Source organism: Chiloscyllium punctatum, chromosome 32, assembly GCF_047496795.1.
Source record: "Chiloscyllium punctatum isolate Juve2018m chromosome 32, sChiPun1.3, whole genome shotgun sequence".
NCBI lineage: Eukaryota > Metazoa > Chordata > Chondrichthyes > Orectolobiformes > Hemiscylliidae > Chiloscyllium > Chiloscyllium punctatum.
In genome coordinates this window covers 57022872-57046085 of record NC_092770.1, presented here as the reverse complement: position 1 = coordinate 57046085, position 23214 = coordinate 57022872, and the positions used below count along the sequence as shown (strand labels likewise).

Sequence of the window (23214 nt, the reverse complement as noted above, 5' to 3'; positions counted from 1 at the left end):
TATTCAGATACTAGCCTTATATTGTTTCTTATCATGCTCTCAGAGGCAAAGACTGGGAAAACTCAAGTTGTTATTCTCTCATCCCCTGGTCTTGGACATAACAGTTCTTCAGCTTTCGCTGAGTTGACTGTCGCAAGGTCCAATTGAATGTTAACAAAATTCAAACAGAGACAAGCTGGCTGCAAACCTCATCAAAGTATTGTTTACAAAGCTCAGCACAGCATTAAGTTTTCAAAACGTATTCTCTTTCAAATTTCACAGTAACTGTAAAATTTGTTAATTTTCCATTACATGAAAAAAAATCTTTTTCCTTTAATATACTATAATAACCTCTTTGGATTCGCCCTCATTGAGGGTTATATTCCCTGTTGTGTCGGATGCTGAGGGGTGACCTTAGCCGTTTATAAATTCATGAGGGGCTTGTTTCAGGTGAATCACTGCAGCAATATCATTGCTGAATGCAGATGACAAAATCCTGTCTAAGGTCATCGCCAACAGGATCAAGTCCGCTGTGGGATCGGTGATTCACCTGAGCCAAACCTGTGCAGTACCAGACAGGACAATGTCTGAGAACCTTGTGCTCCTCAGGGATGTGATTGCCTACATGCAAGACAGAGGGGGCTGGATGCCAGCATCATCAGTCTGGATCAGGCCGATGACAGGATATCACAAACGGACATATGAGACATGCTGTCTGAAATTGGCTATGTGGAGGAAATCTGCAATTGAATCTGACTGCTCCACACGAACATTGTTCGCACAGTCTCAATCACCCAGTGGGAATCAGAAAGCTTCACGGTCAGATCTGGAGTCAGGCAGAGCTGCCCATTCTCTCCTGCCTTGTTTATGTTTGTATAGAATCCTTTGCTGAGTCCATTAGGAAGGATGCAAGCCTGAGAGAGGTGACTGTTTCAAGCGGTGGAGAATAGTAGGTGAAAGCCTCTCTGTACATGGATAATGCCGTTTTCTGCTCAGATCTGCTGTCAGTACACAGATTCATGAGCATCTGTGACCAGTTTGAACTGGTCTCAGGTGCTAAGGTAAATCGGGACAAGAGCGAGGTCAGTTTTCTTTGGGAACTGGGCTGACCAATCCTTCATTTCCTTCACCATCAGGACAGATTACATGAAGGTACTTGGAATATGGTTCCAAGGGGCTAGGGAGCACATCGCCAAAATGAAGCAGAAACTGGTCCTTTGGGAGCACTACTCTCTCTCCTTTGTGAGTTAAAAACCTGATTATCAGATGTGAAGCGCTCTATGTGTTGTTGGACACAGCACAGGTCTGGCCCATCCCCAAAACCTGCTGTTTCAATCACCTGAGTCATCTTCCATTTCATCTGGAAGCCTCAGATAGACTGGGTCTGCGGGAGCTCTGTATACAAAATATCTGGATAAACAGGGGGAAGAACATAAGAAATAGGAGGGCAACGCTGGGTATGTTCAATAAGATCATGGCTGATCTATTCGAGGCCTCAGCTCCACTTACCTGCCCTCTCACTATAACCCTTAATTCCTTTTACTATTCAAAATAATTATCTATTTTAGATTTTAAAATATTCAATCAGGAAGCCTCAACTACTTCTCTGGGCATGGAATTCCACAGATTCACAACCCTCTGGGTGAAGAAGTTCCTTCTCAATTCCATCCTAAATCTGCTCCCCCTTATTTTGACGCTATGCCCTCTTGTTCTAGTTTCACTCGCCAGTGGAAACAATCTCTCTACATCTATCTTATCTATTCCCTTCATAATTTTATGTTTCTATAAGGTCCCCCCTCACTCTTCTAAATTCCAATGAATATAATCCCAGTTTACTCAGTCTCTCCTCGCATGCCAACCCCCTCAACTCCGGAATCAACCTACTGAACCTCCTCTGCACCCCTTCTCATGCCTGTCTACTTTTTCTCAAGTAAGGAGACCAAAACTGCACATAGTACTCCAGATGTGATCTCATTCACAACCTATGCAACTGCAACATAACCTCCCTTCTTTTAAACTCAATCCTTTTAGCAATGAAGGACAAAATTCCTTTTGCCTTCTTAATTACCTGTGGCAACTGCAGACCAACCTTCTATGCTTTATGCACAAGGATACCTAGGTTGTCCCTTTCTACAACAGCGTGCTGCAATTGTTTACGATTCAAATAATAGTCCTTTTTACTGTCTTTCCTACCAAAATGGATGACTTTACATTGATAAACATTGTACACCATCTGCCATAACTTTGTTCACTCGCTTAACCATTTGTGTCCCTTTGCTAAATTCCACAGTCCTCTGTACACTTTGCTGTAGCAATCATCTTTGTGTCATCCACAAACTTTGGTACTCTACACGTGGTCCCCAGTTCCAAATCTTCTATGTAAATTTGAGAGTAATTGCAGTCCCAAAATTGATCCCTGAGGCACACCACTAGCCACTGATCTCCAACCATAATAACATGCCTTTATCTCCACTCATTGCTTCCTGTTATTAAACCAATCCTCTATCCATGCTAATACATTAGCCATAAAGTCATACATCTTTATCTTATGCAGCAATTTTTTGTGTGGCACCTTGTCGAATGTCTTTTGGAAATCTCGATACACCACATCTACTGGGTCCCTATTGTTCATCGTGCTTGTAATGTCTTCATAGAATTCCAGTAGATTAGTTAAGCGTGACCTGCCTTTCATGAACCCATGCTGCCTCTGCCCAACGGAGCAATTTCTATCTAGATATCTTGCTATTTCTTCCCTGATAATAGATTCAAGCATTTTCCCCACTATAGAAGTTAAGCTAACCAGTCTGTAATTCCCCATCTTTTGTCTACTTAAACAGTGGCATCACATTTGTTGTTTTCCAATCTGCTGGAACTAACCCGGGGTCCAGCAAATTTTGAAAAGTTACCACAAGTGCATTTGATATTTCTCCCCTCATCTCTTTTAGTACCCTGAAATGCATTCCATCAGGACCAGGAGACTTTTCTACCTTTAGAACATACACAATGTTGCCCTCACCCTGAAGGCCACCTTACTATGCAGCTGTATCAAGCTGTGTATAGACCCTTTGTATGCAAACACTAAGTGTCAGTACATACTGAAGTTCTACCTCTCCCTGGTGTCACAAAGGGTCGGACTGGCCTCTCTGCGACGAAAGTAGTTGGACTTTTCTGTATTACTTACTTGTCCTTTGCAAAGAGATATTTGCAAAGAGAAACACCTTTGATCATTAGTCCATCAGGAAGTGGTCAGCACGCAGCGTCCTCCAGACCCTGAGAGAAATAGAAGGGGTGAATCCTGTTGCATGCTTCTGTGAGCAGACTGTCAAAGTCATTTGGCATAATGCCTCGTCACCAGAACTTAGTACAAGCATCAAGACATCGTTTGGCAAGTGGTCAGAAGGATACCTGTGAGATCCTTTTATGTACTCCCGGTCAGCTTGAGCCAGCACACACTGTCCTTGAAGTGACTATGGGGACGTTGAGACTGTCACACATCTCCTCTGGAATGTGCCTTTGCACAGGAGGTCCGGAGGAAGATGCAGTAGTTTTTGTCAAGGTTCATCTCGAGCATCTCCATGATGTGGGACTATGTACTTTGGTCTGCACGAACATTGCTGGTCTTCCAGAACAAGGAGTTGACCCCGACTGAGTGTTGCAGTCTGGCACATTTCAAAAATAAAGTGAGGATTGCAGATGCTGGAGATCAGGGACAAAAAGTGTGGTGCTGGAAAAGCACAGCCGTTCAGGCAGCATCTGAGGAGCAGGGGAGTTGACATTTCGAGCCCTTCATCAGGAATGAGGCTGGCACATTTCAAGGTCCATGACTATGGGCTCAGGGATGCACTAAAACATGGGGCAGCTGCTGCCAAGGCACATTGGGGGAAGACCACTGTCTGCGATCTTTTCTGCTGAAGGTAAATGGGGGTCCATTCAGTTATTGGACCCTCCTAACGACTCAGATGTATGTAAATATTAGTTTTGAGTAAGAGAGGTCTTTGGCTTTTTTGGGATACAAGTTATAGGTTCATAGAAAAATAATTAGAAAAATAAAGCAATAAATTGTCCAGCATTACAGATTATAGGAATAAAAGAGAAAATAAAGAAAGAAGTTCAGAATAAAAGTCTTTCCCAAACCAGTCCACACCAGCAGTGTCCTCCAGTTTGCAGCAGACCTTGACTCGAGACTATTGGGCTTCACCTCAAGACTTTTGAGGCTGCAGGACAGCTTTTCAATCACCTTGAGAGACCACGCTGGGCTGTTGAGGATGGGAGTCTGACGCTGGGAGTTTGGGATGTCACAGAGAAGGAAGAAGAGAGAAACATAAATGCAAAATAGAAGGAATCAGATGGAGTGGCTGAACTCCAGCTGCAGTGCACTAGCCTGCCATCAGCTTGGAGCAGGCAGCTGAAAGATGCTGTGTTTGGGTATGAATTTACCCCTCTTCTTCTATACTGAAACATGCCCAAGGCACTTCACATGCGAGAGATCAGTAGTTGTGCTTATTTTCAGCATTTAGTATTGATTTTATTTGAGCGTTAATTTGTTTGCTCCCACTGCTCTTCCAGAGAAGTCCAATTGAAAGTTCTTGTCTTCTCTCTGATGGGAATCCATTTTAATTCGACAGCTTGTTTGTTTTCATTCACTGTTTTCTATTTCTCTTGTAATGTTAGATAAAGTGTTTATTAAAAGTAGTTTTCACCACTGCATCTTTCCTTTATTGACTTTTTCTGTCTTTGGTTCTGCTTTACACCACTTGGATTCCATTGACGATTCACCTTTGTGCTCCCAATCCAATCCACCCAGCAAGATTTACAGGGATTTCTGAAACAGGCAGCGCTCTTGGGACACCACATCCTGAGGTCATACTCTGTGCCAATTCTCCAATACATGCACAATGTTGACTTCTCCATCAGCACTGCCTTACTGTCTCAAAGCTATCCTAGTCCCCTGTTCCATTTCATTCTTTATCTCACCTGTGCCTTACAGAAACTGTTTTCTTTTGGGTGTTAAAAAACATTGGTTCTGAAATCCTTCAGAACCCTCTGGATTCTTTCATCCTTCACTCCTCACCGCCACCTCTAACTCCCTCTCTTCTTGCAGTTCTACCTCGTCCTGTCTTCATGATACCTTCTGACACAGGTTCTTCCAGACTGGAGAAATTTCAGAGAGAATCATCTGCTGAAGCTTGGAACCTTTCTCTGGACTGCAGCAGCTTCTCTGCTACAGCTGAACCATCAGCCTCTCACTGTTACAACTGAATCAAACTAGAAGAAAACCTCAACTGGGAGAACTAGCCATTCCTCTGCCACTGTTAAAGTAGACATTTTAGCATCTCCTGTCATCCCCTCAGAAAACAAACAGGAAATGACATCACCACAAACCCCAGGACCCCCATCCAGGACAAACATATAAATAGAAGCAGGAAACAACAGCTTCACTTAACTTGGAGGTCTATAGATAGAACCAAGGACGACGGGGTAAAATCTATTGCTGCCCAGAGATCAATCAAATCAGAAAGGAAGGGTCAGAGGGTATCATGAGGAGAGGACAAGAGGTAGAACTGCAAGAAGAGATGGAGTTAGAGGTGGGGATGAGGAGTGAAGGAAGCAAATGGCGTCTTCATCAAGCACAATAAATCTAACCTACCCAATTATCAGCCCATCAGTCTGATCTCATCAGTAAAGTGATGGAAGGTATCATCAACAGTGCTCTCAAGCAGCATCTCCTCAGCATTAACTTGCACAGTGGCAGCCAGTTTGGTTTCTACCAGGGCAACTCCATTCCTGGCCTCATTACTCCCTTGGTTCAAACATGGACATAAGAGCTGAATTCCAGAAATAAGATGACATTGACAGCTGTTGACATCAAGACTGCATTTGATTGAGAATAGTATCATGGAGCCTTGGCAAAATTGGACTCAGTGGTATGAGGGACAAACTCTTTAATGGTTAGAGTCATAACTCACAGGTAGGAAGATGGTTGTGTTGTTGGCTGTCAGTCATCTCAGCTCAAGGACATCTGTGCAGGGGTTCTTCAGGACAGTGTCCTAGCCCCAGTCAACTTCAGCTGCTTCATCATCAGGTCAGAAATGGAGGTGTTTGCCGATGTGTAAACAATGTTCAGTACCATTCGTGACGACTCAGATACTGAAGCATTCTATGTTCACATGCAACAAGGTCTGGACAATATCTAGGCTTGAGCTGACAAGTGGCAAATAACACTCACAACGTACAAAAATGCCAGGCAGTGACCATCATTAATAACAGACAATCTAACAATTCCCCCCTTAATGTTCTATGGTATTACCATCACTGAATACCCCCACTATCAACATCCTTGAAATTTATGGTGTAGGTTTGCTCGCTGAGCTGTAGCTGTAGCTTTGATATCCAGATGTTTCATTACCTGGCTAGGTAACATCATCAGAAGCTATTGTCTCCTGCTTCTATGTCATTTCTATGTGATGTCATTTCCTGTTTGTTTTCTGAGGGGATGATAGATGGTATCTAGATCTATGTGTTTGTTGATGGCGTTGTGGTTGGAGTGCCAGGCCTCTAGGAATTCTCTGGCATGTCTGGCAGGAGACAACAGCTTTGCTTCACTTGGAGGTCGCCACTGATGATGTTACCTAGCCAGGTAATGAAATGTCTGGATATCAAACCTACAGCTCAGCGAGCAAACCTGCACCCTAAACCTGAACCTGAGCTACAAACTTCCACAAACCTTGCATCCTTGAAATTACCATTAACCAGTAACTCAACTGGACTCGCCACTTAAACACAGTGGCTGTAAGAGCAGATCAGAGGCGAAGAATACTGTGGTGAGTAACTCAGCATCTGACTCCCCAAAACCTGTCTACCAGGCACAAGTTAGGAGTGTGATGGACTGCTCCCCAGTTGCCTTGATGGGTTCAGCTCCAACAACACAAGAAGCTTGGCACCCAATCCCTTTGTACATATACTCCCTTCAATATAAATGCTCAGTAGCAGCGGGGTGTACTATCTACAAGATGCACAGTAGAAATTCACCAAAGATCCTCAGACAGCACCTTCTAAACTCATGCCTGCTTCCGTCTCGAAGTGCAAGGATAACAGATACCTGGGGACACCACCACTTGCGAGTTCCTCTCCAAGCCAATCACCATCCAGCGTGGACATATGTTTCTGTTTCTTCACTGCCACTGGGTCAATCTCCTAGAATTCCCTCCCTAATGGCATTGTGGGTCAACCCACACCAGGTGGACTGCAGCAGTTCTAGAAGGCAGCTCACCACCACCACCTCAGGCAGACAAGAAATGCTGCCAGTTCGTGATGCCCACATCCCAAGAATTAATTTTAAAAATGATATTGTTGGTAGACTATTAATCCAGAAACTCAGGTAATGTAAGTTTGAATCCTGCCATGGCAGATGATGGCATTTTAACTCAATTCCAGATATTCATTGAATTTATGATGACCACGAAATCACAGTTGGTTGTTGGAAAAGCCTATTTGATTCACTAATGTCCTTCGCAGAAGGAAATCTGTTGTCTTTACCTGTTCTGGCCTATATGTGACTGCAGTGTGGTTAACTTTCGGAGATGGCCTAGCAAGCCACTCAGTTGTATCAATTGCTACGCAGATTCAAAAGCACATAGACTGCAGCAGTTCAACAAGGCAGCTTGCCATCACCTTCTCAAGGGCAACAACTGCTGGTCCAGTCAGCAGTGCTGACATCGCAAATGACTTTTTAAAAAAAAATTGTTCCAAGAAATTAACTATGCCTCACCATTTCAATGGAAGAGATTAAAAATAACAATAGCTACTACAGATGTCATCTCCACAATGACGGGATTCCAGATTTAGTGCACTGAAAGAGGCAGCCAGGAATGATGTAACTGGGGAGCAGACGTTTTGATGACCGAAATTGACCTGTGTTATTCTGATATAAGTACAAAATACTGCAGATGCTCGAAAAATCAGATGTAAATCAACGTGCAGAAAATACTCAGCAGGTCAGGAAGTATCTTTAAGAGGTAGAAAAAGAAAAGATCATTGTTAAGTTATGCTAATTATGTTCCTTTCTCCACAGCATCTGCCTGATCTGAATATTACTAACCTTTTTGTTTTCATTTTACCCTTTTGGATTAGTTGGACAAAATTTCAATTTCGTTCATGTCTCAGTGTTAGATATGCAGCCAACATGTAGGTGGGTGAAAGTTGAAGGTAACATGTAAATAATAATAAGTTGGTACTGGAGATCTATGTTATTAAGCAAAGGACCAAGAACAGCTTTTCAGGAAACTCAAGCTGTGTCCTGTTTCATGAAGGCAGGACTAAACATGTCAACACTTTCTTACACAACCTCAGTTAGAAAGATTATCAGGAAACAAGAGAAAACACACTTTCAGAAAGATGCATTCAAACATAGACTTTTTTTAATTTAGTCATGGGATCTGGCATCACTGGATAGGTTAGCATTTATTGGCCCTCCCTAATTGACCAAAACTGAATTGCTTATTTAGTCATTTCATACGGCTGTTAATAGTCAACCAAGATGCTGTGGGATGTGAGAACATTACAGGGACTCTGACCCAAATTTGTAATTCCCTTTTGGCCTCAAGGGAGGTGCCAGAGAATTGGAGGACAGTTAATGTGGTTCCACATTTCAAGAAGCGTGACAGAGTAACCTAGGGGAATTACAGACCAGTGAGAAAAGTGTTAGAGAAATTTCTGAAGAAGATAATTAATCTCCACTGGAGAGGCAAGGTTTGATCAGAGGCTTTCAGCAAGATTTTGTCAGAGGGAGGTCATGCCCAACAAATTTGGTAACCTTTCTTTGAGGTGGTGATCGGATATCAAAGTCTTTGACCAGAAACCCACATTCGGGTAACTTGGCAGTTTGGATCCAAAATTAGCTTGGTGGTGGGATACAGAGTGGTGGGAGAAGACTTTTGGTGTGACTGGAGCCTGGTGTCCAGTGGCACAGCACAGGGATCAGTATGTGTCTAAATAAGAAGAGGGGAAATATGGGGAAAATTGTACGAAGGTTTTCAGAAGACAAAAATTGGCTGGATGGTTAAAAATGAGGAAGAAGGTTGATCCGATGGGCAGATAAGTTGCAGATGGATTTTACCCTGATAAATTTGAGGTGATGTTACTCTTCCAACTACACGTTGAGTGAGTTGTCCGTGAATGGCAGGACAGTAGAAAGCTCAGAGGAACAAAGGAATCTAAAGGTACATGTCCACAGATCCCTGAAGGTAGAACATAGAACAGTACAGCACAGAACAGGCCCTTCAGCCCACAATGTTGTGCCGACCACTGATCCTCATGTATGCACCCTCAAATTTCTATTACCATATGTATGTCGAGGAGTCTCTTAAATGTCCCCAATGACCCTGCCTCCATTACTGCTGCTGGCAACACATTCCATGCTCTCACAACTCTCTGCGTAAAGAACCCGCCTCTGACATCCCCTCTATACTTTCCTCCAACCAGCTTAAAACTATGACCCCTCATGTTAGTCATTTCTGCCTTGGGAAATAGTCTCTGGCTATCGACTCTATCTATGCCTCTCATTACCTTGTATACCACAATTAGGTCCCCTCTTCTCCTCCTTTTCTCCAATGAAAAAAGTCCAAGCTCAGTCAACCTCTCCTTATAAGATAAGCCCTCCAGTCCAGGCAGCATCCTAGTAAACCTCCTCTGAAACCGCTCCAAAGCATCCACATCTTTCTTATAATAGGGCGACCAGAACTGGACGCAGTATTCCAAGTGTGGTCTAACCAAAGTTTTATAGAGCTGCAACAAGATCTCACGACTCTTAACTCAATACCCCTGTTAGTGAAAGCCAAAACACCATATGCTTTCTTAACAACCCTGTCCACTTGGGTGGCCATTTTAAAGGATCTATGTACCTGCACCCCAAGATCCCTCTGTTCCTCCATACTACCAAGAATCCTATCCTTAATCCTGTACTCAGCTTTCAAATTCGACCTTCCAAAATGCATCACCTCGCATTTATCCAGGTTGAACTCCATCTGCCACCTCTCAGCCCATCTCTGCATCCTGTCAATGTCCTGCTGCAGCCTACAACAGCCCTCTATACTGTCAATGACACCTCCAACCTTTGTGTCATCTGCAAGCTTGCTGACCCATCCTTCAATCCCCTCATCCAAGTCATTAATAAAAATTGCAAACAGTAGAGGCCCAAGGACAGAGCCCTGTGGAACACCACTCACCACTGACTTCCAGACAGAATATTTTCCTTCAACTACCACTCGCTGTCTTCTGTTGGCCAGCCAATTCTGTATCCAGACAGCTAAGTTCCCCTAAATCCCATTCTTCCTGACCTTCTGAATGAGCCTACCATGGGGAACCTTATCAAATGCCTTGTTGAAGTCCATATACACCACATCCACAGCTCGACCCTCATCAACTTTTCAAGTCACATCCTCAAAGAACTCGATAAGGTTTGTGAGGCATGACCTGCCCCTCACAAAACCGTGTTGACTGCATTTAATCAAACCATGCTCTTCCAGGTGGTCATAAATCCTATCCCTCAGAATCCTTTCTAACACCCTGCAGACGGCAGATGTGAGACTGACTGGTCTGTAATTGCCAGGGATTTCCCTATTTCCTTTCTTGAAGAGAGGAATTACATTTGCCTCTCTCCAGTCCTCAGGTATGACTCCAGTGGAGAGCGAGGATGAAAAGATCTTCACAAATGGCAAAGCAATTGCATTTCTCATTTCCCAAAGCAGCCGAGGACAAATCTGGTCCGGGCCTGGCAACTTGTCAATCTTAATGTTTGACAAAATTTTCAGCACATCAGCTTCCTCTATCTCTATCCATTCCAGCATGCACACCTGCTCTTCAAAGGTTTCATTCACTACAAAGTTCATTTCTTTCGTAAAGACAGAAGCAAAAAACTCATTTAGGGCTTCCCATACCTCCTCAGACTCCACACACAAATTCCCTATGCTATCCCTGATCGGCCCTACTCTTTCTTTGACCATTCTCTTATTCCTCAAATAAGTGTAAAATGCCTTTGTGTTCTCCCTAATCCGTTCTGCCAAGCCTTTCTCGTGCCCCCTCCTGGCTCTCCTCAGATCATTTTTAAGCTCCTTCATTGCCTGCCTGTAATCCCGTAGAGCTGAACTTGACCCTAGCTACCTCCACCTTACGTAAGCTACCTTTTTCCTTTTGACAAGAAGCTCCACCACTCTCGTCATCCAAGTTTCCTTTATCTTACCACTTCTTGCCTGTCTCAGAGGGACATATTTATTCATCACTTGCAACAACTGTTCCTTAAGCAGTCTCCACGTGTCTATAGTGCCTTTACCATGGAGCAATTGCTCCCAATCCATGCTTCCTAACTCATGTCTAATCGCATCATAGTTTCCTCTTCCCCAATTAAATATCCTCCCATTTTGCCTAATCCTCTCCTCCATAGCTATGTAGAATGTGAGGCAGTTGTGGTCACTATCACCAAAATGCTCTCCCGCCACAAGATCTGATACCTGCCCGGCTCATTGCCGAGCACCAAGTCTAGAATGGCCTCTCCCCTTGTCGGCCTGTCAATGTACTGAGTTAGGAAACCCTCCTAAACACACCTTACAAAAACAGCTCCATTCAAATCTTCTGCTCGAAGGAGGTTCCAATCAATATTGGGAAAGTTGAAGTCACCCATTACAACAACCCTACTACGTCCACACTTTTCCAAAATCTGCCGAGCTATGCTTTCTTCCCTCTCCCTGCTGCTACTTGGGGGGCCTGTAGTAAACCCTTAAAGAGGCGACTGCTCCCTTGCTGTTCCTAATTTCCACCCATACTGACTCAGTAGGCAGATCTTCTTTGACAATGGAAGCTTCTGTAGCTGTGATACCCTCTCTGATTAGTAGTGCTACACCCCCTCCTCTTTTTTCCCCCCTCCCTATTCTTTTTAAATGCTCTAAACCCTGGAACATCGAGCAACCATTCCTGCCCCTGAGAAACCCATGTTTCTGTTATGGCCACAACATCATAGCACCAGGTACTGATCCATGCTCTAAGTTCGTCACTTTTATTCCTGATACTCCTTGCGTTAAAGCAGTTAAAGCAAACACACTTTAACTGATACCTTGGTTCCTTGGTAGTGGGACAGGTTAACATTAGATAGGAAGGCATTTGGGATGTTTGCCTTTTTCAGTGTGGCACAGACTATAAGAGCAAGGAGGTTATGTTTGAGCTGAGTAGAATTGTATCAATATTTATCAAAAGGGAAGGAAATGGTGGAGGATGATCTCTGGGAAGGCAGTTTCGAATTTCTATGCCAAGTTGCTATTAAAAAGAATAAGATGTTGTGCATCTTGAAAAGTATTAAGTAAGTGAATCCCTGCGTCTTGATGGGACCTATCCCAGAATATTGTGGGAGGCAAAAGGACAAATTGTTGGAGCACTGACAGGCATCTTTGTATACTCTGGCCACGGGTTAGGTTGCAGAGGACTGGAGAATAGCTAATGTTGTTCAAAAAGGGTAACAGGGATAATCCAGGAAGTTACAGGCCTGTGAGCGTCATGTCAGTGTTAAGAAAATTATTGGCAAAGCTTGTCAGGGATAAGATCTATCAACGTTTAGAAGGAAATAGACTTTTTAGTGATAAACAGCACACTTTTGTGCTGGGGAGGTCATACCTCACTAATTTGATTGAGGGTTTTGAGGAGGTGATGAAGATGATTGAGGGAAAAACAGTTGATATTACCTACATTGACTTCAGTAAAGCCTTTGACAAAGTCCCTCATGGCAGACTGGTACAAATAGACAAGTTATGGTTCAGCTTTAAAAAACTTTGGTTAGACCACTCTTGGAATATGGTATCAGGGTGAGCTGACAAGATGGATACAGAACTGGCTTACTTAGAGGAGATAGAAGATTGCATTTCAGAATGGAGGATTGTAACAAGTGGTGTTCCCCAGGGATCAGTGCTGGGACTTCTGTGTGTGATCTACATAAATGATTTAGAGGAAAGCGTAGCTGGTATAATCAATAAGTTTACGGATGATACAAAGATTGGTTAAGTTGCAGGTAATGAGTTGGATTGTCACAGAATACAGCAGGATATCGATCAGTTGGAGGCATGGTTTGAAAAATGGCAAATGGAGTTTAATCCAGACAAATATGAAGTGATGCATTTTGGAAGGTCAAGTACAGGTGGAAATTATACAATGAATAGCAGAATCCTTAGGAGTATTGATATGCAGAGAGATCTGGCTGTGAAGATCCACAGATCACTGAAGGTGGCAGCGTAGGTAGATAAGGGAGTAAAAATGGCTTCTGGCATACTTGCCTTCATTGGAATGGGCATTGAATATAGAAATAGACAAGTTATGGTTCAGCTTTAAAGAACTTTGGTTAGACCACTCTTGGAGTATTGCATACGTTTCAGGTCACCAGAAGGATGTGGATAATTTGGAGAGAGTACAGAAAAGGTTGATCAGGATGTTGCCAGTTATGGGGGATTTATCTATGAAAAAAATAGAATAGACTGAGTTTGTTTTCACTGGAACACAGGAGGCTGAGGGGCGATCTGATAGAAGTTTATAAGATTGTGAATGGAATGAAGAGTGTGGAAGGTATGAGCCTTTTTCCAGGCTGGAGGAGTCAATTACTAGGGGACACAGGTTCAAAATGCAAGGGGAGAAGTTTAAAAGAGATGTACGAGGCACATTTTACACGCAAACGGTGGTGAGTGCCCGGAAAGTGCTGCCAGAGTTGGTGGTGGAAGCATACACAATAGTCGCATACAAGAAGCACCTAGATGAATATATGAATGAGAAGGGAATAGGGGGATACAGTTCCTGTAAGTGAAGACAGTTTTAATATAGAAGGGCAAAACATAGTGGTGCAGGCTTGGTGGGTTGAAAGTGCTGTTCCTGTGTTGTGTTCTTTGTTCAGCAGTAGTACAGAGTGCAGAGCTAGCCACCTCACTACAGAAGGGTTGTGTTCCACTGGGTGGGAGTGTAGAGGAGATTCACCAGGATATTGCCTAGGATGAAGCATCTCAGTTATGAAGAGAGGATGGAAAAGCTTTGGATATCTTTTGTTTTAGGAGAAAGTGAGGACTGCAGATGCTGGAGATCAGAGTAAAAACATGTGGTGCTGGAAAAGCAGAGCTGGTCAGGCAGCATCCGAGGAGCAGAGAGTCAACATTTCAAACATAAGCTCTTTATCAGGCTGTGCTTCTTGTGTTTTGTTTTAGAGCAGAGAAGGCTGAGGGAAACATAAGGTATGTAAGATTGAGGGTCATGGCAAGGTAAATAGGAAGCAGTTGTTTTCCTTTGTTTGAAGGGTCAGAAATGAAGGGGTATAATTTTATGGGGAAGGGTGGGAGGTTGAGAGGGGATTTGAAGAAAAGTTATTTCACTCCAGTGGGTGTTAAGAATCTAGAATGCACAGCCAGGAAAGTAGTAGAGGCAGAAAACCTAACAGCTTTTCTTTAAAAAATGTATGTGGATAAGCACTTGACATGTCATAACACTTAAGGCTATCAGCCAATGAGTGAAAGTGGGTCTAGAGTAGATAGGTCAAAGGGCCTCTTCACTGGTGTATGACCCTGACACATTGCTGTGTCTCTGCTGTCACATGTAGGCCAGACCAAGTGGGAATGGCCTATTTTCTTCCCTAAAGAGTTATTGAACCAGATGAAATTTTACAACAATTGACAGTGGTTACATGGAGGTTATTAGGCAAACTTTTCATTTCCAAATGTTTTAATTGATTTCAAATTTTGCCATCTATCATGGTGATATTGAAGCCTGGGTTCACAGAATGTTAGGCAAAAGTAAGGTCTGCAGATGCTGGAAACCAGAATTTAGATCAGAGTGGTGCTGGAAAAGCACAGCAGGTCAGGCAGCATCTGAGGAGCAGGAAAATCGATGTTCAAGGCAAAAGCCCTTCATCAGGAATAGAGGCAGGAAGCTTCCAGGGTGGAGAGATAAATGGCTGGGGAGAAGGTAGCAATGATTACAATACGTGAATGGGGGTGGGTATGGAGGAGTTAGGTCAGAGGGGAGAGTGGAGTGGATGGGTCAGAAGGGAGATTGGCCGGTAGGACAGATCAGGAGGACAGTGCTGAGTTGGAAGGTTGGAACTTGGGTAAGGTGGAGGGAGGGGATATGAGGAAACTGGTGAAATCCACATTGATGCCATGGGGTTGAAGTGTTCCGAGGTGGAAGATGAGGGGTTCTTCCTCCAGGCATCAGGTGGTGAGGGAGCGATGGTGGAGGAAGGCCCAGGACCTGCATGTCCTCAGCAGAATGGGAGGGGGAGTTGAAATTTTGGGCCACAGGGTGGTGGGGTTGATTGGTGCGGGTGTCCGGAGATGTTCCCTGAAGCACTCTGCGAGGAGGCGTCCAGTCTCCCTAATGTAGAAGAGACCACATCAGGAACAGTGGATACAATAAATGACATTGGTGGATGTGCAGGTGAAGCTTTGATGGATGTGGAAGGCTCCTTTGGGTCCTTGGTTGGAGGTGAGGGAGGAGGTGTGGGCGCAGGTTTTGCAATTCCGGAGAGTGCCAGGACGGGAGGGTGGTTTGTTGGGGGCGTGGACCTGACCAGGTGGTCACGGAGGGAGTGGTCTTTATGGAAAGGGGTAGGGAGGGAAATATATCACTGGTGGTGGGGTCCATTTGGAGGTGGCGGAAATGTCGGCGGATGATGCGGTTTATGCGAAGGTTGGTGGGGTGGAAAGTGAGGACCAGGGGGAATCTATCCTTGTTACGGTTGGAGGGGTGGGGTTTGAGGGCGGAGGTGCAGGATGTGGATGAGATGCGTTGGAGGGCATCTTCAACCACGTGAGAAGGGAAGTTGCGATCTCTAAAGAAGGAGGCCAGCTGGTGTGTTCTGTGGTGGAGCTGGTCCTCCTGGGAGCAGATACGGCGGAAGCGGAGGAATTGGGAATACGGGATGGAATTTTTCCAGGTGGTAGGGTGAGAAGAGGTGTACTCCAGGTAGCTGTGGGAGTTGGTGGGTTTGTAAAAAAATAACAATGTCAAGTCTGTTGTCATTAATGGAGATGGAGAGGTCCAGGAAGTGGAGGGAGGTGTCAGAGATGGTCCAGGTGAATTTGAGGTCGGGATGGAATGGGTTGGTGAAGTTGATGAATTGCTCAACTTCCTCGCGGGAGCACGAGGTGGCGCCAATGCATTCACCAATGTAGCGGAGGAAGAGGTGGGGAGTGGTGCCAGTGTAACTACGGAAGATGGACTGTTCTGCGTAGCCGACAAAGAGAGAGACATAGCTGCAGCCCATACGGGTGCCCATGGCTACCCCTTTGATCTGGAGGAAGTGGGAGGATTTGAAGGAGAAATTGTTAAGGGTGAGGACCAGTTCAGCCAAATGAATAAGGGTGTCAGTGGAAGGGTATTGTTGGGGACGTCGGGAGAGGAAGAAAAGGAGGGCTTGGCGGCCCTGGTCATGGCGGATGGAGTTGTAGCGGGATTGGATGTCCATGTTGAAGATGAGGCGTTGGGGGCCAGGGAAATGGAAGTCTTGGAGGAGGTGGAGGGCATGGGTTGTGACTTGAATGTATGTGGGGAGTTCCTGGACTAGGGGGGATAGGACAGTATCGAGGTAGGTGGAGATGAGTTTGGTGGGGCAGGCGCATGCTGAGACAATGGGTCAGCCGGGGTGGTCAGGCTTGTGGATCTTGGGAAAGAGGTAGAATCGGGCGGTGCGGGGTTCCCAGACTACGAGGTTGGAAGCTGTGGTTGGGAGATCTCCTGAGGTGTTGAGGTTCTGTATGGTCTGGGAGATGATGGTTTGGTGATGGGGGGGTGGGGTAATGGTTGAGGGAGAGGTAGGAGGAGTTGGTGTCTGGCTTCAGCAGTGCAGAGGTCAGTGCGCCAGACTACCACTGCACCCCCTTTATCTGCTGGTTTGATGGTGAGGTTGGGATTGGAGCAGAGGGAGTGGAGGACTGCGCGTTATGAGGGTGAGAGGTTGGAGTGGGGGAGGGTAGTAGACAGTTTGAGGCGGTTATTCTTCGAGTTGGTGTCTGGTTTCAGTGGTGTCGTTCTTCGAGTTGGCGTCACAGAACATTGGCCTGGCGCTGTGGATTACTAATTCAGTCAACACAGCACTATTTGCCTGTGGCAGGGAGGTGTTGAATGTGCAATGGTTGGGAATTATGTGTTCAAAATAGTGTTTGCAATCAGAGGCTGGGATAGATGTACGAGATAATAGACAATAGGTGTAGGAGTAGGCCATTCTGCCCTTCGAGCCTGCACCACCATTCAATATGACCATGGCTGAGATGGTACAGAGATGAGGAATGTTTTCATTGTGAGGCTACTGGCAGGAGAGATGGGAGTGTGTAAGAAATTATGAATATTTTCCGATGGAGTTACGAATTTTGAATGAGAATGGTGTTTGGGCTAGAAGAGATGGATAAATTTAAAGTGGGGCTAAGAGAAGGAGACAATGAATGTGTAAAGGTTTGGAGTCACAGGTGAAATATATTAGGCATGTGTACATAGGGCAGATTGCATGTTTGCAGATTGGTGAAGTATGCTGAGTGTGAACAGGCATTATCTTGAGAAAAAGAGACAGTTGAAAAGTGATGGGAAAGATTACATGCAATTGTTCACCTGTGTTCCAGACATTCTTTGCTTTTAGTTTGATTTTGATTCTGATGAATATTTTGTTCAGTCCCTAAAAGGTCAAGTGGTTGAAGCAGTGAAGGACGCCATTTCCATAGGATATCGTCACATTGACTGCGCATACATTTATCAGAATGAGAAAGAAGTGGGTGAAGCTATAAACCAGAAGATTAAGGAAGGAGCAGTAAAGCGTGAAGACCTCTTTATTGTCAGTAAGGTAAAATGGAGAGTTTTGAAAGTCATTAACAAACTTAAGCATTCATTCCTTCCACCACAATTCAGGGGCATGTACTATATACAACCAAAGGAGAACTTCTCCAACAGCAACTTCTAAATCTGTGGCCGACCTCCACTGCATAGGAGAACAAGTGTAGCTGATGTATGGGACCATTGTAACCTGCAAGTTCCCCTACAAACCACATACCACCTTAACACAGCCATGTTACCAACCCTCCACTGTCTCTGGGTCAAAGTCCTGGAACCTGATCTTGTTAGCACTCTGGATGTACCTACACCACACCTACTACCCAAAGGCAATTGGAGATGGGCAGTAAATGTTGAATTTTTTAGTGACACACAAAAGGATTATTAAAAAAAAATTGTTTTGACAAAAAAAATTTCATTTTCTCCCATTAAATTTTAGGCCCTTTTCTCTTTCTCCAAAATATTAATATCTGTTATAGAGGAATTCCACACTTTAGAGAAGGAAATGAGTTGTCTGAGAGGATGTTGGGAGAAGGTTAAAAGAGCAATTTATTTTTGATGCATTGATCTTGACATTGTACTACTTTCTGTTGTCCTATTAGCTCTGGTCCACTTTTCATGCAAAAGATAAAGTGAAAGAGGCCTGTTGTAAAACACTGTCTGACCTGAATTTGGAATATGTGGACCTCTACCTTATTCACTGGCCAATGGGATTCAAGGTATAGTTTCCAACTCTGATATTTTGCTACATTTTTCACTTAATTTAGACTTGTTACCTCCTGAGTAAAGTTCTTATTGTCTCAGATGTATTCACTGTATTGCACATAAAATTGATTAATTTTAAAAGCTTGGGATGTGAGAGCAGTTTCAATTCAGTCTCGAGAGACTCCAGGTATTTATTACTATCCCATTCTTCTCATTTCAAGAGAGAGCCTAATATCTCATTTTAACCAACAGAATTATGCAATGAGACTTTTTTAGGCAAAACTCAATTCCATTGTATGTAATAACTTAAACTTAACAAGCACTGTTAACTTCACAATGTGATTGCTAACTATGTATGCTGTGCAGTCAGTTTTTCTGCTTGCTGTCTCCATGAGTTCTCTTTAGAGTTCATATCTTAAAAACTATTTATCTTAGTCATAACCAGGCAAAGGTAGGCTACAACTTAATAGTAAGTCTTTAATTCTCTTCAATTCCAGCTATTTTCAGAGTTATAACTTTCATTCATTGTCTCTTGACTGTGGATGCAACAGGGTGATTTACAGTTTGTACCCTGAGCATGTTACCCAAGTTGCACAATGATCAAGATATTCCTCTTGATCTATACTTTGATTATGAAGTTGAAGACCTTCTCCAAGTTACACCTGTAAGAGCCAGTGTGGGCAACTGCTGATTGATGCCAACTACAAGAATTGCAAAAAAAATTATAAAGGAGTGACTTGACAGCATTAGAGGTACCTGTTTATTTTGGTCATACAGAGCTGAGCTTTGGTGTGTATTTTGAAAGGCAAGTCGGTCCTAATACAAGAAACATTATGTAGAAAAAGATAATGTGGTCAAGGAAAATACTAAGATACAGGCCACTAGACTAGATGGGATTAAGGTTCACAGGAGGAAGTGTTAGCAATTCTTGAAAGTGTAAAAACACATAAGTCCCCTGGGCCGAATGGGATTTATCCTAAGATTCTCTGGGATGCCAGGGAGGAGAGTGCCAAGCCATTGGTTTTGATCTTTATGTTGTCATTGTCTAGAGGAATAGTGCCAGAAGACTGGACGAGAGCAGATCCCATTTAGTCTAGTAGCCTGTATCTCAGTATTTTCCTTAACCAAGTTGTCTTTTTCTACTGTGAATACTGACAAAAAAAGTATTCATTTAGCGCTTCCCCTATCTCCTCTGACTCCAAGCGCAATTGATTGGCCATAATTCCTGATGAAGGGCTCCGGCTGGAAATGTCGATTTTCTTGCTCCTTGGATGCTGCCTGATCTGATCTCCAGCATCTGCAGACTTCACTGTCTCCTGGCCCTAATCTTACTCTAGTCATTCTTTTATTCATGATATTTCCTGTAGAAAGCCTTAGGGTTTTCCTTGATCCTATCCACCAAAGACTCCTGGCTCTTCTGAGCTTTCTCTTTCGGTCTGTCCTGGCTAAGTTGTAACTCTGAATGCCTCAACTGAGCCATCACATCTCATCCTAACGTAAGCCACCTTCTTCCTCTGGACGAGAGATTCAACTTCCTTAGTAAACCACGCGTCTCCTGCACGCAACAACTTCCTCCCTGCCTGATCGCTGCATACTTATCAAGGATCCGCAGTAGCTGTTCCTTGATTAAGTTCCACGTTTCAATTGTGCCCAACCCCTGCAGCTTCCTTCCCCATCCTATGCATCCTAAATCACATCATAATTGTCTTTCCCCTCGCTATAACTCTTGCCCTACGTTATATACCAATCCCTTTCCATCACTAAAGTAAACATAACCGAAATGTGGTCACTATCACCAAAGTGCTCATCTACCTCCAAATCTAACACCTGGCTGGGTTCATTACCCAATACCAAATCTAATGTTGGCCTGTCTACATATTGTGTCAGGAAACCCTCCAGCACACATTTGACAAAAACTGGCCCACCTAAAGTACTTTAACTACAGTATTCCCAATCAATATTTGGAAAGTTAAAGTCCCCCATAATAACTACCCTAACACACTCGCTCCTATCAAAGATCTTCTTTGCTATCCTATCCTCTACATCTCTGGAACTATTCGGAGGCTTATAGAAAACTCCCAACAGTGTGACCTCTCCTGTCCTAATCTTGGCCCATGCTACCTCAGTAGAGGAGTCCTCAAATGTCATTTGTGCAATCATAATACTGTCCTTGACTAACAATGCCGCATCACCCTTCCCCCCACCACCACCACCCCACAACTGTTTTCTCTGTTCTTACGGAAGCATCTAAATCCTTGAACCTGCAATAACCATTCTTGTCCCTGCTCTACCCATGTCTCAAAAATGGCCACAACATCGAGCTCCCAGCTACCAATCCATCTTGCAAGTTCACCCACCTTATTCCACATACTCCTGGCATTGAAGTAGACACTCTTCAAACCCACTTCTAGCTCAGCGGTGTCATCTTGTAACCTTGAAACGTTAATACTGACCTCACTGCGTTCAATCTCCTGTATACTTGAACTACAATTTAGGTTACCATCCCCCTGCTGAATTCGTTTAAAACTACCTGAACCGCATTAGCAAATATCTCCCCCAGGTTATTCTTATCCCTCTGGTTCAGGTGAAGGCCATCCTATTTGTAATCTTATGTCATTATGTATTACCAAATGGTGGTGCATTTTGAAGGAAGTGAAGCCAGCCCAAACTAAAGCACACCCATCATGCATGAGGTGAGTCAGGAAGAGCATGCTGTGTGGGTTTGTGACAACAATGTGCAGCAAGGCAAGCTGTCAGGCAAATGCAACAAAGAACCTCTTCCAGACACTTATGAGCATCAAGTCAGAATGTGAGAATTCCAAATAAAGCAAATGGTTAGTTTATACATTGCCTCAATTGAACCTGCTTTCATCACAATGTAATCAGAGCATTAGATTATTATTTAAATAGAAACAATATTGAGGATTATAAAAGACAATTTAGAAGAATGGTGCTGAGCCAGTGCTCATGCAGGAGTAGTGCAGCTATGGGTTAACTGTTCTCCTTGTGCAGTGATGATCCTGTGATTCTATTGAATGTCCTACTACCTTGCTCTTTGATTCCTTGCTAACATAGCTCTGCAAATGTTTCCTCTTTTTTAAGCATTAATCTATTTTTCCCTTTCAGAAGTTACTGTTGGATCTGCTTTGTCCCTCTCTCGGGCAGCTTGTTCCTAATCACAACCCGGAAACAAATTTTGAAATACTTGCACCAACTGTCCTGAAAATTTTAATCTATATGATCCTCAGAAATTTATATGACTGCTGTATAAGCTCTCATGTGACCTGAAATATTAACTCTGCTTTTTCTCCACAGATACTACCAGACCTGCTGAGTTTTTCCAGCAATTTGATTTCCAGCATCCACAATTTTTGAACACAAACTCTCCTGTAGAAAATTACCTAGATCTCTCCTGTCCATAAAAAGCCTCATCAGTCTACTCTCCATTATCAATACTTTCTCAACAATACTCTGTTCACTTGTCAGTTTGGGTTCTGCTATGCCATGAGCTCCTTACAAACATGAACAAAAGAGCTGAATTTCAGAAGGAAAATGGTGGGGTCAACAATTGGCTATTTGTGAGATTTCGGAAGCCAAAGCAAAACTGCAGTTATTCCTCAATTCCCATCAACTCTTGTCTTGTTAGAGTCATACCCAACACAAAGAAAGGTAGTTGTGATGATTGGAAATCAAACATCTCAGCCACAGCACATGCTCCAGGAGATCCTCAGTGTAGTGTCCTTGGCCCAACCATCTTTCTGCTGCTGAATCAATGACATTTCCTCCATTGTGAGATCAATGTGAGGGATATTCCTTAACGATTACACAATGTTTAGCATTTTAGTGATTCCTCAGCTACTGGAACATTTCATCTTCAATTGCAAGAAGAGCAGGACAACTTCTAGGCTTGGATTGATGAGTGGCAAGCAGTATTTGTGCAAGATAAGTGCCATTCAATGACCATCTCCAAGAGAATCCAACCATTGCCCTCTGATTGCATCACCATCTCTGAACATCCCATTGTCAACATCTCTGAGATTAACACTGATCAGAAACTGATCTGACCCAACATAAAAACACTGGATTAGAATCGTATGGTGAGTAACCCATCTCCTGACTTCACAGAACAAACTCCACCAAGGACAAGGCACAAATCGGACGTGTGATTGACTACTGCTCATTTGCTTGGATAAGTGCAGCTCCAGCAATACTGTAACCCTCAACCCTATCAATGACAAAACAGCTTATGTCATTGGTATTTCATCTATCACCTGCAATATCCATTCCCTTCATCGCCTATGCTCAGTAGCTGCAATGTATTCAATGTATAAAACGCACAGCAAAATCTAACCAATACTGCTGTTAAAAGCATCTTGACAATCAATGACCATTACCTTTAGAAAAACAAGAGCAGCAGATGTATAGGAAACACAATCTGCAAGTTCCCCTCCCAAGCCATTCTCCATCCTGACATGGAATTGTATCACCATTCTTTCACTGTCCCTTTAACCTACACCATGATTCAAGAAATACTTGGCTGAATGAGGAGGCATTATGGATCTTTGGATTGCAGTTTTTTTTTAACAGGTATTACTGTCATTGTATTTTACAATTTTACAGAGGGTGGTTCATGTCTGGAATGAACTTCCTAAGAAAATGAGTACAATTACGATGTTAAAAAGATATTTTAATGCTTTGGCA

At 43.6% G+C, this 23214-nt stretch overlaps 1 protein-coding gene across 2 annotated transcripts in view; it reads left to right on the top strand.

Annotated features, from left to right (window-relative positions):
• Positions 1-23214, top strand: part of LOC140458200 (aldo-keto reductase family 1 member B1-like) — a 59249-nt gene that overhangs the window by 5272 nt on the left and 30763 nt on the right. For both annotated transcript variants that reach the window (XM_072552446.1, XM_072552445.1), the window contains exons 2-3: positions 17654-17821; positions 18411-18527. In XM_072552446.1, coding sequence (XP_072408547.1) covers positions 17654-17821; positions 18411-18527 — 285 coding nt within the window. The remainder of the gene's footprint in view (positions 1-17653; positions 17822-18410; positions 18528-23214) is intronic.